Source organism: Plectropomus leopardus, chromosome 7, assembly GCF_008729295.1.
Source record: "Plectropomus leopardus isolate mb chromosome 7, YSFRI_Pleo_2.0, whole genome shotgun sequence".
Taxonomy (NCBI): domain Eukaryota; kingdom Metazoa; phylum Chordata; class Actinopteri; order Perciformes; family Serranidae; genus Plectropomus; species Plectropomus leopardus.
In genome coordinates this window covers 19,445,049-19,456,667 of record NC_056469.1, presented here as the reverse complement: position 1 = coordinate 19,456,667, position 11,619 = coordinate 19,445,049, and the positions used below count along the sequence as shown (strand labels likewise).

The window sequence follows — 11,619 nt, the reverse complement described above, 5'->3', positions numbered from 1 at the left end:
CCCATTTTCACAACTAAACAGTAAAACGTGGATTTATATTCCTGCCTTTAAGTAAAACTTAGACAATGTAATTGTTGCCTTTAAAGGAGAACTACACCCATTTTCAGGATTCATTCTTGCTGTCCCTGTGATTAGACAGTCCAAAAACATTAGTAAACATGAACAACTCTCCCAGATCCAGAGAGTTTTGATGCTCAGTGATATCATGGGGTGTAAAATCAGGAGCTGCTCCATGGACAATGTATTAGTAAAGATTATAAAGATGACACTGAGAGCACCCAGGGAATATTCTGACTATATGGGTGCATTTTCTGTTTCAGAACACTACAATAGTATAAAGCTTGTTTGGATATAAAAAAGAAAACCATTCTTTGGGCCCATAAAATCAGTCAGGACATCACAAGTTTGAGGCTCACTGTGCGTTCCCATGCTATCATCATCATATAGTAGCCAAAAGAATGATTTAGTTTTTCTCAAAACATAGTATGTCAGATGTGGTATGCCAAAAATACCAGGATGTTCGACTACATCTGGTCACATTTTGCAGTGTGTAAACCAGCATGCTTTTGTGGCTATTCTTACCCACAATCCTCTGTGCAGATGCATCATAGTTGACAGTGGAAGGAAGCTGCAATGACAAATGATAACAAATTCAAGTGACCGATGACCAGCTGGATGGTTATAACAGGAATATGAATCATTCAAATGTACAAAACAATCACAGAGATTACCAACAACAGCAAAAGAAAAAGTAAATAAACAATGATAGAGAAATGCATGTGTGGGATAATTAAATGAATATAAAATGTCAGAATCCACATTGTATAACAATGTATGCAGTTATAACTTAAAAGTTGAACATTGTTTTGTAACAACAGCAGATCTCTCTGAGTTAATCTCCGTCTCTGACGGGTTTGTTTTATCTCCATCGTGACAGATATATGAGAAAGAGGGTCAAAGTTCAGGGCGCAGTGTTATGAAGAAATACTATGTCCCGAATGTGCACTTCATATAAGGGCAGCCTTAGTACCTACTAAAAGTAAGAAAGTAAAAGTATGCAATTCGGAACGCACCTTTAATTCTGTTTTCTGTCTTCTAGCTTTGAGAGAGTGTACCTCATGTTGACAAATATTGATTTAACATTCCTAGCCCATGGAAATAACATATTGCAATTCTTGATTTAGGTGGTGTTCTCCTTTAAGGCAACACCACGCAATAGAGGGTTATATCAGGATGAGGATCTGCAACACAGTACCATCTTAAAAGTTGTCCACTCCTGTCTTGACGTTAAGTTTGCTTCTGCTGACACTTCTTGTTTCCTTTTCCCCAAATGAATTCCAGGAAACATGAAATGTGTCACTTCCTGAGCAACAAAGACTCTATAAAAAGGGCAGAAATATCAAATTCAGAGAAAGGACGAGAATGTTTGTGTTTTTATTTAACCAGGAAAATATTTAAAATGTCTTAAGAGAGGAAAAAGCTACCAGACTATGTGCAATAACTGACAATAAATCTTCATATATCATGCAAATTATTACATGTAAAGTACTGAAGTGACTGAGAACAGAAAAAAACATGTGTACTGTTCATGAAGGTATGCAGAGTGATGATTAGACACTTGATATGTTTTGTGCAACTGTTGAAAGTGATATTAGATTTTAATGCTGTCAGTCTTTGACCCTAAATTGTAGAATAGTTTCTTTAATCACTTAAAATCCTCCTGTTATCACACATGCTGTACAAAAGGTATGATATTTAGGATATCCCCTGATGATCGTGATACTTGTGTATTCAGTTTGTTCGGTGAAGAGCTTCTGCTATTAAATATCTCCTTATTAACGACAAAACCATTTTTGCACTTGCTTCAAATGTTCATTATTTATTCATCACCAAATATTAACTTGTTAGACTTAATTTAGATGAAGAAACCTTCACATCTGGAATATTTTTAGGAACTAATTTACATACCATTGAGCTTACAAAAAGAACTTACAGGGTGAAAGTATTAAAACTTACAAAATAAATATAAGGAATAAGCTTCACCCCCCTACACAGTGCTTCTCTATGAATCATAAAAACAAAACAGTGTAGCACAGGGATTGCATTTGGGAGAGAGGTCGAGAAAAGGTCAATTCTTGGGGTAAGACCAAAAACAAAAAAAACAAAAAAAGCGGAATAAATTAATATTTTGCGGTTGTTGCAGGAATCTTCAGGTTTTGCAGCAGAAGCCGCAGCCCTTGTAGCTCTTGCAGCAGTTGCAGCACCAGCGACACAAGGAGAGGTGGCTCTGGCGCTTCTGCCTGACGTGATCTGGCATCTGTGCAAAAGACAAGAGACATGAGCAAAGGCGTTCATCTCCAGCATTTCATCCTGTCCTCGTGTGGAGAGAGCACCAGGGCACTCCATGGGGAAAACACATCCACTTAAATTTTAATTTGCTCACAGTAATTGGCTTAATTCATTCAGTCAATTGAACATACCATCCTCGATTCCATTGACATTTCTTGATATGCTGCAACTGGAGTGTCATTGCCTGCTGCCTCCTCCAGCTCTTGCACCTGTTAATGAATTATGCACATTTAGGAGCCACATCTTAGCATCCTGACAAAACATTTATGGCTAATAAGCAAATGAAGAGAGTTTAAGTCAAATGCTTACCCCAGTGAATGGGACGGCAGAGCTCTCCAGAATGCAAATAAAGGCGAGCACGAGTGTCACTGCAACTGCAATGCTGAATGCCTTCATTTTCAGAGGGTCTAAATGGGTTAGTTATGAAATCCTTCGAAGATTAGAGCTGATAGGTCTTCTTCTCATGGGCGTCAGGCCACCGAAGAGCACCACAATATCTTCAATTTATTCTTCGGCTCCAGTGATGGATGGTGATTGTCTGAGCGAGCGGGTTTCCGCAGATCTTTTGGTGACTTTTGTCAGCTCTTTAGAGTCCTGCTGCTGTCTGATGGTTGAGTTTGCAGAGCGTTGTGGTTTTTATACACGTGGGTTCAGTGTTGCCTCATTGCTCCAGGAGGCCCAGCCCATTCCTGGCAGTGGTTACCTAACTTCACTGGGGAAGTTTTGACCTCTCTTTTCTCCTCTCCATAGTGCTGCAACTCTGGGGGGAAATCCTCTGATCTATTTTTGATTCCGTGCCCTTCACTGTTCAGCAATATCAAATCAACTATGAACTTTTAAATTAAATTACTTTACGTAGACAGAACACATAATTCCACACATGAACAAGTTGAAGTTGCTGCTGCTGCTGCAAGAAAACCATCACTTTTTACAATATATGAGAGCAATATGAATTTTGTATTGAGCTTCAAGCATGTAGAGATTTATCAAAAAATGTGACTTTTTTGCTGGAACAAACTGGAAAGAGCGCTGGAGGTTCCCACAGCAAAAGCCAAGGACTGCATGGGTCAATCTATCGCACGGCTGACTGAGCCGCACTTGTTTCGACCCAGGAAATCCTTCACTAAGGAGAGGGAGCCACTTTGGAATATCCATTGCTCAGTCTAAAGGATGTAATTACAACCTCTCAAATGGAATAATTAGCCCCTCATTTTCAACACATTCCATTTTTGCATAATACACAGGAACCTGCAGTTGAACCAAATTAAATCCCTTTGAGAGCAGCGGAATAGTAGCCAGGATTAAAATCCTCTATTTGAGAGTCAAGGTGTTTCAATATGCATTAGTTAAAGATGAATGTAATATGATCTGATGAGGTTTATTGTGTGTGGACGGCAATCAGATGCTTTTCTTCGGCAACAATTGATCATGACTGTATGTGCATGACACAGCCTGTCTTTCTTTGTTATTTCAATATTTCTAAAATAAATAACATAGAAAATGGCAAAGGACAGCTGCTTTTGATACATTGAATCGCCATTAGTAATTTCCTGGCACACAGCATGCTAACAATTGATGGGGTTGATAAATATTCTAAACAGTGTGAAATTACAACAGTGTGAATCTAATGACAATGACATCATAATAATAACCCAAACTGCTAACAGTTGCATGGAAAAACCACAACCCTAAAATTGTAAGAATCATTTTTCCCCTTATCACTGAAGCGGCGATAAACACCTTAAGATTAATTAGCCTGTCAGGGTGAGAAAACCATTCCACAACAACATCAGACTGTGAATAAATACAAAAATCAATAACAGTGGAAATGAAATGACAAAAAATGGGCGAAGTAAAGGTGCAAACTGATAAACGGTGGGCTGTGCACGCTGATAAAATCAGGGGCCATTTGAATTCTCATTATACCTTCAAAGTCTCTCCAAATTGCCTGTGCCGACTCAATTAGTGAAGAAACATGTCGCGGACCCCTGCGTCAGTCTGTCTCGTTCACTGATAACCCCGCTGGCCCTCGTGCTTGCGTTGGATGACCACAACATCAGTGTCAACAAATACAATCATGAATGGCTCCACATCTACTGGAATCTACCCATGCTTGTCTGATATGACAAGAGAGCATTATAATGCCTTTAGTTTATGCACTTCATTGTGCGTCTTTGTTCTGTGTGTCTGAGGGGGACAGAAATGGGCTGTAGTCCACTCTCTGAACTTGCACATCATGTCCACTCATGTTGAACACATGTCATTTTGTTTGCCATGCTTCACTGGGCATGACTCAGCTTGTGAGGAATCTGAATATAACACAGCTTGGCTGTAGGACACAAAATATTATCCAGCTTCACAGGGAGTTTGTGAGCATGTTAGTAACCAACAGAAGAAATGGTTAAAAAGATCTAATGAGTCTGAGTTTTCCAAGTATGCACAGTTTGTTCTGTGTTTTCCAGAGCATGTGTGTCCTGTCAGCCACTGAGGCTATCAGTAGGAATCCTCTGGCCAAACAAAGCCAGGCACCAGCACGGCGGACAGATTCACCTCAGCAGGCGCCACTCTACCTTTCTCTCCCGGTCGAGGGCATTGCCCCTGTCTATCGCTGTTGCATCATCGTCCCACGTTCCTTCCCCCTGTACATTTCTCACCCCCTTTTCCCCTCCTCCTCTGTCTCACTACTTGCTTTAAATGGAGTTGCAAATCGAGTTCCAAACATAACACCCCTTGCCCCCAAAACACAGCCAGGCCGTCACCCCGAGGGTTTACATCTTTCCTCAAAACTAGGCCATCGAAGAACCAGTGTTGGTACATCATAAACACGTCACTATTTATCAACAAAAATATGAAAACTTTCAGTAGTCATGGCCTTTGATCGGGTACTGCTCATGACTCTGTGAAACAGATGCAGTGTTCGTGTTTGGACTCAGGGGGCAGTGTGGAGCACAGGGTGACGAGTTTGTGCACGCTGACAGAGGCGACTGTGGGGAATTCCTCAGACTGAGTGGAGTTCAAATAATATTACAAAATATGACTGGAACTTCCAGCGTTGTCAATCTTAATGCACATCAAGAATAGGCAAACATTCCCATAAAAATGATGATGAAAAGAAGAAGAAACTTGTCATTAAAAGAACAGAAGTCAAGTGAAAGTTATGAAAGAACATGGGGTAAAAGCACTGAAAACCACAGTGCTCCTGGTTCAAGTTAGTTTTCGTAATCATTCATATTTTCTTCATGCTTATTTGTGGTTGTGCTTTTTTCCCCCAAAAAATAATTAATTAATTGATGAATTTATATAAAATGACTTCACAGGTCTGTGTAAGCCAGCCAAGATGGAGAGGGGAGGGTTAGAAAAAAGGTTGAATTTTCTTTTGGACTATCAATACCTGCAAAATTTGGAAAACATATGGGCACATGTGGAAGAGATACAGCCATTTATATATGATTTGTAATCACATTCTGCACAAAACTAAATAAAAATTTTACCATAAAAAAGTCATTCAAGTTTCATTCTTTCATTATTGTCTTTACTGCCGTTGGTTCTAAAGACATAAAAATGCCCAAAGAAACACTGCAAAATACTAGTAAAAAGCAATAAAATGTTTTAAGTTGTGAAAATGCTCACATATGTCGCCTCCATGATGTGAGAACATTTAAAAAAAACTGGGGAAAAGTTGGAAATAGAAAAATCATTTAGAGATGTTTACACAGTCACAAAACAGTCAGCTACAGGGAGCTCATGCTGTGTGCTCTTTCCTTTAGTTTTGGTTGAAAGTCTAACACAAAATTTGAAGCAGACAAGGAAAAAAAGAACCAACTTCAAATGATAGCATGAGGCATAAATCAGCTTTTTGTCTTCTTGCTACCATGCCATTGTTATATTTCAGAGAGAAATTGTTCATTCTCTCCATGCATGACTTAAAACTGAAATATGAGTCTAATTCACCTTTAGCAGTAGGATAGTACATCATCATTTCAATGTAAAAACAGGCATGGCATAACAGTCTGCCTATAACCGAGAGGCTTTGATCAGGAGTTTAATTCAAACTTCTTTAAACTGAAAAAAACCCCAGCTAAAAACCAGCTTATGCTGGTTGCTATGTGAGTTGGCTTTAGCTGGTTGAAGATGGTCTTAGATGGTCCTGACCCACTTCTTGCTGGTCTTTGATGGTTTGACATGCTGGTGTGACCTGCCTATCAAGTTGCTCACATTTATCTTAATGCATAACACATGACAGAAGACTCAACTGATATATGCCCTTTGCTTTTCATACATCTCCCTCATGACATATTATTTCTCTATACTCAAGAACCAGCTGGAGTGACCATCACATTCTTAAACTGGTCCAGCTGGGTTTTTTTCAGCAGGGTATAGTTAAATGTTGTTTTTTAAAATTCATTTGTTTTTAACTGCTTTGCATGATGTTTTACTGCCTGTGAATTTGTTAAACCATGTTAATATTTTGCCACAGCCTGTTTCGATCATTGTTCAGTGTTGATTTAGTTGTTGAACCATTGTTTGCATGACCAGGCCTCACTGAGAGAATGAAATGCATCTGGAATCCAAAGATTAATGGTTTCTGACATTCCTGGTTGTTTAATAATCTTAAACAATACACAGAAATGATCAGACATGCTGACATTTTTGGCTGACAGTTGGTCAGGGAGGTCACTTTGGAAATGTGTGCCAAATCGTAAGCAATAGCAGCTAACTGTAGTCTCCTCGCATACCAGGCTACGCTTTCTGTAAGCACAATGAATTACTGAGACAGGTGTCAATCAAGCTGCACCTGCAGCCGCCCCTCCCTCACCTCCCGCCCCCCTCTCCTCACCAGCCAATGGCAGCCTTGCTGACAGATAATAAGTTTGATTGCCTCAGAAAAAGAAATAAACAAAACAACACGCACGAACACGAGGAAACGTGACTGACTGAAGGTTTTTTTGTGTTTCATTGTAGTCGGATGCTAACAACTACAGAGGTTTTGAAAAGGCCCTGGCCTGTTTATTCACGAAGCAAGGATGTAACGTTTTGCTTGTGGGAGAAAGTGAAGTCTTGCAAGAGACGGTGTTGAAGACTGGAAAATATGTCAAGCATCCTTGTCGCCCATGAAAAATCAGCTGAGCGGGTGTCATGAATGGAAAGAGTTGGACCTAAGTTTGGCCTGACGGAGCGCAGTGTGTGCACACCTGAAAGGTAAGCTTTATTTGCTGTCCCGCCGTTAAGTTGCACTGTATTAGTTATGAGTTTGATGCACAATTGCACACGAGAAAGTGGTATATGGAGAGATTTGCAATTGGTATTATTGAGTTTGACGAGCTGAAACTGTGAGGCCTGTTTTTATTAAAAAAAAAAACAACTTTGTGCTGTCATCACTCTGCTGAAGTTATAATGAAGATCTATTTGGTGGTTATTTGTGTATAGATTCGCAAAATGCCTGCATGATGAGTCACGCAAACGTTGTTATTGTTGACACTTTGAGCACATACTCGTTGCACTGACTATTTGCATCATGTGTAAGAAATATATTGGCGTTTGTTTCTATTGTTTGCTTGGTGTTATATGGCATATCTGCCTCTGTGTATTATTGCTGGTATGGTAATTTATTATTTATTTATTCTTTTAGCAGGAAATTGTATTCTGATAAAATTAAAGACATTTCCAGTATAAGCTGATGCAGAAAAAGCAAAAATTGATACATAAAAAATCACCAGAATGCAGGACATTTAGTGTTTGACACTGAGGGGGGACCCCAAACCCCACATGTTGAAAAGAAACGTATGCTCTATTAGCCCATGTTTTTATGTCAAGTGTCAAATTTAGACAATTAAGGAAACTGGGTCCAGTATGGAGCAATGTAAACACTCAGGGCATGTTTGCATTGTCATTTTACATCCTCTTAAAGTGCTTGTTTTTGTCGCTGACAGGCTCTAATTTTTTTTTTTAACTCTTTATTCATCCTTTAGTGCATGCATTTAACCAAATACAAAGTTAACAAAGTGATGATATGGGATTGGATATTGGATAAAAGTAAGAAAGCGACAACAATAATGATCACTTAAAAATAAATAAATGAAAGAAATTAGGAAAAATAAACAGAAGACGGTGAAAACAAACAAATGTGTTGATTGTTTGAATTTCGTTACATTACATGTTAGTTTTTGCAGGATGATTTTGGTTTGGCATTATTAATTCTTTCTGCTCATGCCTACCCACATACACTTTTTTATAAACCCTTTTTCTCTTTTCCTTTGCTGCTTCCCTCCCTTTCCCTTCCCTTCTGCAGCCACACAGTTGTTTGCAGTTATAACTGTATTGTGGCATCACCAGCAATGTGGTGGAGCTGAGAATTGTTGAATATATTTTTTCGAATTGCAAGTGATATCTGTTGTGTTAGGAGATCTAACCATTGTAAAAATCTGCCCTTTTTCTTATTTTTTTCTAGTTTGTTGTCTTGGTGATAGTTTGAGCCACAAATATGGGTGTTATGACTTGATTTGAGCATGTGTTGAGTGTATCTAAATCAGTGAGTGTGCATAGAGTGGGGGATAACCGAACATTACAGCCAAGGAACTGGGAAATTGTGGTGGTTACTTGCTTCCAGAAATGCTGGATTGGTGAACAGCGCCAGAGTGCGTGGAGGTGGTTGTCATTTGCGTTAAGTGTACTATTAGTGCATGCGTCTGGTCCCATTAATCCCATTATTTTCATCGTGTGCTGTGTGATGTGAGTTCTTTGGATGATCTTGTATTGTTTTAGTCTTATGTTAGCATTCCTGGACATGCTGAAGATGTTATTATGCCAAAAGTTGTTGTCGGGCTGGATGTTGAGGTCTTTTTCCCATTTGTTTATTGGAATACATGTTGTGCTGTCATGGTCAACTGCAAGTAGAGGGGCAGCATAATTGTTTTATGCAGAGAGCAACAAAAGTGCAAGCCCCGACCCTGGGTACCACCATCAGTCCTTCCTGTCTTTTCATATTTATGGCCACTGGGTCAGTGTACAGGATACCATAAAATCGGAGGCAAAAGATCGTCCAGTCCAGGTTTAATTTCAGCTGCTTAACATGACGTTTTAACTGCCTGAAAAGCTGTTACATTGTAGTGGTATACTAGCATAACACTTTTTTGACCTTGGGTTTGTGTTAATCTGGTTGTTGTACATGGTTCAAATACTTAATGTACTCGACAAGCCTTGCTGAGAGAATTAAAGAAGTCAAATAAATATATTCAACTGAGAAAAAAAAAAAAGAATTTCACCATAATTTAAGAGATCTAATTCTGAACTGAGTCATCTGATGATTCTTTGTGGTCAGAATGTGTCAATACTTAATAATGATCAGAAACATTGACATTTTTTTCCCATTTATAACCTCTGACATAAGCGTATATTTGGGAGGGGGCGCAAGGGAAAATGCCCCCCTCAGTTTTTGAAACACATGCATTTGTCACTCCACCAATAAAAAATGATAGTAGCAGAGGACTTTTATTTCCGTAATCTGCAGAATGTGACTCATATACCCTTTTTATACCAAAATGAGTGTGCATGCTGATTATGAAACACGGGAAAAGCCGATTTAAAATAGAAAATCGACTGCTTTCCCTTTACCAGTAGACCAGAGCTGTCTGCATAGCTCTGCAGTAGACGAGCACGCTTTCTGAGTTTTTTTTTCTTCGGTGTCATATTTGACAACATGATCAGGACAGACAACTCGTTAGGTAACGACAGAAAGAGGCATGGAGGCCAGTAAAAATATAATGGTGATAACGTCTTTTTATACGTGTGACTAATTCAGTCTCTATATCAAACATGGTGCATGCTAATTTTGATTGAAATTCGAGCGCTGCTTGGACGGAGATGGGTGGTATTTTTTTGTCATCGCATTACACCACAAAAAGGGGCTAAAAATCAGCGCAGTAATGTAGGAGGTGGCAGCATGCAGTCTCAAAAGCAACAGATGCACTCTGTCATTAAACAGAAATAAGATGAAGCAACAACGCACGTTTGAAGCAGGAAGTACCATAACATTTAAACAATTAATTTAAGCAGAAAAGGCACAAATCAGTGCATAAAAATTAACCCAAATGCTGAAAATTTAGTTTTTGGGGGGATGGCCCCTGAGTCCTCCCACTCAATATGTGCCCAAAATGTTGGAAAAAAAAAACCCAACCCTACACCTACCCTTTCCATGCAATATTTAAAAAAAACATTATTTTCAGAAACAAAACTCCACACTTTTTTTTTCTTAAAGTTGTTGCTCCAGAACTTTAGGTCAAACATGTCTTCTGACATGTGCAAACAGAATTTGCTAGTTTGATCACAAAACTGTAGAATCCAACACCATGGCTGCTCCAAAAAAAAAAAAAGAAAAAAAGGAGAAGCAGAAAAATATGAGCTCACTCCTATCCCCCATCTCTTGACAGCAGCAGAATACATACCTGATACCACCATTATGAGCGAGACAGATGCTGTGTAGTTATTAATGTAGGCCCAAGAAAGATGAGAGTCAGCGTGGTATACAAGGTATGAGGAGCATTGTATGTCAGACAGAATAAGACTCTTTCTGTCAGCCATTTTTCGACAAATAACAACCCTCCGAGAGAGGGTATGTGAAACGGGCTGAGGCGGTGGACAATGCGGGCTCCTGACAGAGTGCTCCTTTAGCTCAAAGAGCACAAAGGTAAAACAAGCCTGCAGGACATGAAAGTGTAGCTTTCCAGCAGAATGTGTTGGCCAGCATGCGTTCAATGAAAACCAGTCAACCATGTGCTTTTTGTAGACGTGCCTAAATACAAATTTAAAACTGCCTTTTTCACTTCACATAAAGGATTTTACAGCAGGTGGCTGTGTCCCACCCTCCAGGCAAACAGGCATATGCTCAATACTGACCAGACATGAGCCACTGTTTCAGATTCATTAAATACAATTCCAGCAATAACAATTTATTGCTCAAAGCGGAGACACTTTCCTCTTCCAATTAATACATCAGTTAACTGTTAGTGAGTTATCTCCACTGAGAGGTAAAAGTGACAATCCCTGGCACTCACATCTTATTACATTTGTTTGAGACGACATGTCTGTGTGCTGTTTTTAGATTTCCTTTCCTAACTGACTTCATTTAAACTCTGCATGGTTCTCTTCAGAGAGCTTTTACGGGTTTGGGGTGAAAGAGACAGACAGACAGTATGTCCCAATCAGAGAGGTACGTGGGATCAGAGATCAGCCACTTCAAACAGAGACAGGGACACACAGACGCCTGCCTGGCTA

At 39.4% G+C, this 11,619-nt stretch overlaps 1 protein-coding gene across 1 annotated transcript; it reads right to left on the bottom strand.

Annotated features, from left to right (window-relative positions):
• Window positions 1–1,850: 1,850 nt before the first annotated feature.
• On the bottom strand, window positions 1,851–2,954 carry LOC121945581 (hepcidin antimicrobial peptide). Its single transcript, XM_042489827.1, has 3 exons — window positions 2,659–2,954; window positions 2,481–2,558; window positions 1,851–2,317 (listed from the first exon to the last, which is right to left on the bottom strand). The coding sequence occupies exons 1-3, from the start codon at window positions 2,743–2,745 to the stop codon at window positions 2,210–2,212; spliced, it is 273 nt and encodes a 90-aa protein (XP_042345761.1). The 5' UTR covers window positions 2,746–2,954; the 3' UTR covers window positions 1,851–2,209.
• Between the last annotated feature and the right edge of the window lie 8,665 nt (window positions 2,955–11,619).

Bases quoted from the DNA above. Each gene is read 5' to 3' on its own strand.
- LOC121945581 (XM_042489827.1), bottom strand. From the start codon at position 2,745: ATGAAGGCATTCAGCATTGCAGTTGCAGTGACACTCGTGCTCGCCTTT. The intron at 2,559-2,658 runs GTAAGCATTTGA...ATTCATTAACAG, and splicing joins CTGCCGTCCCATTCACTGGG to GTGCAAGAGCTGGAGGAGGC. The intron at 2,318-2,480 runs GTATGTTCAATT...TCTTTTGCACAG, and splicing joins TGTCAATGGAATCGAGGATG to ATGCCAGATCACGTCAGGCA.